The 3,102-nt window shown below is 35.8% G+C and overlaps 1 protein-coding gene across 2 annotated transcripts; it reads left to right on the top strand.

Annotated features, from left to right (window-relative positions):
* Positions 1-258: 258 nt before the first annotated feature.
* On the top strand, positions 259-3,014 carry LOC107865334. Of its 2 annotated transcripts, XR_007052919.1 has the most exons (5): positions 335-821; positions 1,543-1,865; positions 1,938-2,012; positions 2,297-2,746; positions 2,846-3,014. XR_007052919.1 is itself a non-coding variant. In XM_047408022.1 (4 exons), exons 1-4 carry the CDS (start codon positions 800-802, stop codon positions 2,504-2,506), a joined length of 630 nt encoding a protein of 209 aa, XP_047263978.1. In that variant the 5' UTR covers positions 259-799; the 3' UTR covers positions 2,507-3,014. The 2 variants fall into 2 exon arrangements, 1 of the variants encoding a protein (XP_047263978.1); XM_047408022.1 differs by having other exon boundaries at positions 259-821; positions 2,297-3,014.
* Positions 3,015-3,102: the final 88 nt, after the last annotated feature.

Below are 3,102 nucleotides of genomic sequence, written 5' to 3'. Positions count from 1 at the left end.
TAAAGTAGGTATGTTAAATGAAGAAAATAATTAAAAATAAATAATGCGAACAATTACACCGAAATCTAAAAAGTAAAAGTTAAAAAATGTTAAGTAAGGAAACTGTAAATATAAATAATGTAAAATAAAAACACATTTTAAAAAGAAATTAAAATAATTAAAATATTTTTTTAAATAATTCAAATAAAAAAAATTAATTAAAATGAAAAGAAATTACAAAGAAAAATAAAAGGAAGAAGTTAAAACGTAACCTTGTACATACACATGTAATTACCAGGAATTCACACTTCCCTCTCAGAAATAAAAAGTGTAATTACCCCTTCTCAATTACATCCAATTAGCTGTTAACCAAATTGCTGGCAGTTCACACCTCCCCTGAGAAATGAAGTGTAATTACCCCCTTCCAATTACATCCAAATTGCCTGTTTACCAAGCCAACCAAACAAGCCAAACAGTGTAATTACACCCAATTACACCAAATTCAGTTTCCAGGGTGGCCTTCCAGACATGCCCGAAAAGATTTTTCAATTCACTGGTCTGAATCAACCTCGCGCAGCAGGATGGAAAAGACTGTAATGGCTAGAAAGGAAGCAATGCGTGTAAAGTGTACGACATCAATGGAGTAGGTTTCCAACCAACAAGAAGCCAATACAAGTGGATTTGAAGCTATTTGGAGCAGTTTACAGTCATAGCATAACGACAAAGTTTCGAAAATTCTGCAAATTTGTGATGGTTTGGTAGCATTCTTGTGGGATGTGATGATACATGGAGGCTTTGACAGTGGCGCAACCTCTTGGTTATGATCGCGCAAGAATTTCAATGTAGGACACTAATACATATATACATATGTCACTGATGTAACAGGCTCAAAACCTTAGTGATTTAACATATGTTGTTCCTGCTCAAATTCTTTAAGGTTTTTGACTTGATCATTTAGCTCTTTCCATCCACTCTGTCCCTGTGTCCGATGATAACAATGCTATTTAGTTGAATTTATTATTTGTATAAATTTCTGTCTCTTGCTTTGAGTTTTACTAGTGATACTGAATTAGTTCTTAGAAATGAACGATATTTGGGTGATCAAGTGTATGTGAATGTCATTTATAACCAAGTGAAGGATGATATAGCTTTTGTCGATATAGCTTTTGTCAAACATATCAGAGATTCATGGATCGGAGATTCATATGACATTCTATTTTCTTCCTCCCTTTTTTTGTCTTTCTTGTCTAATTGATATGTTGCCTCGTGTTTGGTTACTTTTATTTCTAATACATCTGCAGAGCTTCTTGTCCTTGAAACATAAATTGGTCTGCCATTTGATTGTTTGAGATTGTATTACTAAGAGGCTGTTTCCTCCTACAACTCGTGGGCAAATAATAGCATTATCTTAATGTAATCTTAAATAAACTTTAGAGAATTTCATGTGGTACTTTGCTTGCATTTTTGCACTGGTAGATACCAATTTTTATTTGATATTTGCCTGAAATAAGTTATCCTTCTTCTCTGATGACTCCTAAATGTAATTTCAGGGTTCTTTTCCAGTTTATTCCAACAAGATAGCTGTCAGTGTAGTCGACAATGTACTGCTTGTTCACCAAGTGGATGCGAAGGTGGTTATTATATATGATATATTTGCAGATTCTCAAGGGCCTGTATCTGCTCCACTTCCATTATTAGTTAGAGGTTTTCCTAGATCAAATGCTGCAGCTTCTCAATTGATGGGACAAAATGTTGAAGGGCTGGAGGGAAAGGACTCAAATCATGGTGAAATAGTCATATATGGAGATGAGTGGGTCTTCCTTGTTCCAGACCTTATATGTGATATTGCCAATGGAGTTTTGTGGAAGATCCATTTAGATCTGGAGGTAAAATTCTGATTGCTAGTAAATATCTCGATTTGGCAGGTACTTTCTTACAATTATCTTGATCTTTTGCAGGCCATTTCTTCTAGCAGCTCAGAAGTGCAAGCAATCCTCGAATTTTTGCAGAGGAGGAAATTAGAAGCAAACAAGGTCTGTATCTTCCGGTTCTAATTTCTTTAATGTAGCTGCTGCTTGCTCATGTAAAAAATTTGATTTCCCTGTTTTGTGCGTGAACATGTTGAGTTACAAAAAAGAGTGAGCAATTTACCCTGGTTTATTTGTTAGGATAGAAGCAGTTTCATCTTTAACTGTAGTTGATTCCATTGAGGCATTAATTGGTTACTATTGTACCAAAACTACCAATGAATGCCTGTCCAGAAATATCTTTGTTGAATATTTTGCATTAAGTTAATATCTGAAATTGTCTGTTTCAGGCTAAACTGTTGTTTTTGGCAATGACTCAGACGATTATTCTCGAACGACGACCTGTGCCCATGGTCGCAAGGGCCATAGATGTCTTAGTCAACTGTTTCTCTCTTTCATTAAAAACCGAAAAGCATCAAGCAGGATCAAAAGTGGAGAGAAGTTCAACAACCAGTGGTTCTAGTGTGATGGTGCTATTGGCAAATCCATCAGTCAAGTAGATACATTTGAAAAGTCACCAATACAAGAAAGTAGTAGTGGCATGCACGACAAGTCTATTGTCAAATCCGCTTCCTTTACGTCAGATTCTGAGGACAATGTTAGCTTTGCAGCAAATAGAGGCAAATCTAAAAATGTAAATTTATCTAGCAGTGAACAAAATGGAGGCAACTTGGTGGCAACAGATATATCTGTTTCTGAAGCTCAGCCTTCTGTTGTATGACCTCAAAATCCTGGACCAGGTAGCACTCCCCTAAGGACTGATGACCAGCAGGAGTCTCTAATAACTTCTGCAGCAATATCCCCTGATGATTTATGCTGCTTTGTATTTGCTTCTGTAGAGGAAGAAATGGCTGGGGATGCTTCTTACTTGGTTGCAATCATTGTTGAGTTCCTACGCAGGTACACAATTTCTCTTTGAGCTATCTCAATAAGTCCATATTGCCATCGCTATCTTATCACATTTGGAAAAACATTTCAATGTTATATTCACTAATTTAGTAGTACTTCAATGCTGTGAATATCCATTTTTTAACCCTGAAAGAAATATACAAGACTTACGCAAGGTTGTTTTTGTCATGAGTCTAACCAAATCCAA

This window comes from Capsicum annuum, chromosome 3 (genome assembly GCF_002878395.1).
Source record: "Capsicum annuum cultivar UCD-10X-F1 chromosome 3, UCD10Xv1.1, whole genome shotgun sequence".
NCBI lineage: Eukaryota > Viridiplantae > Streptophyta > Magnoliopsida > Solanales > Solanaceae > Capsicum > Capsicum annuum.
This window is presented reverse-complemented; position numbering and strand designations above follow the sequence as displayed.

Bases quoted from the DNA above. Each gene is read 5' to 3' on its own strand.
- LOC107865334 (XM_047408022.1), top strand. From the start codon at position 800: ATGATCGCGCAAGAATTTCAAT. The intron at 822-1,542 runs GTAGGACACTAA...GTTCTTTTCCAG, and splicing joins GATCGCGCAAGAATTTCAAT to TTTATTCCAACAAGATAGCT. The intron at 2,013-2,296 runs GTCTGTATCTTC...TGTCTGTTTCAG, and splicing joins GGAAATTAGAAGCAAACAAG to GCTAAACTGTTGTTTTTGGC.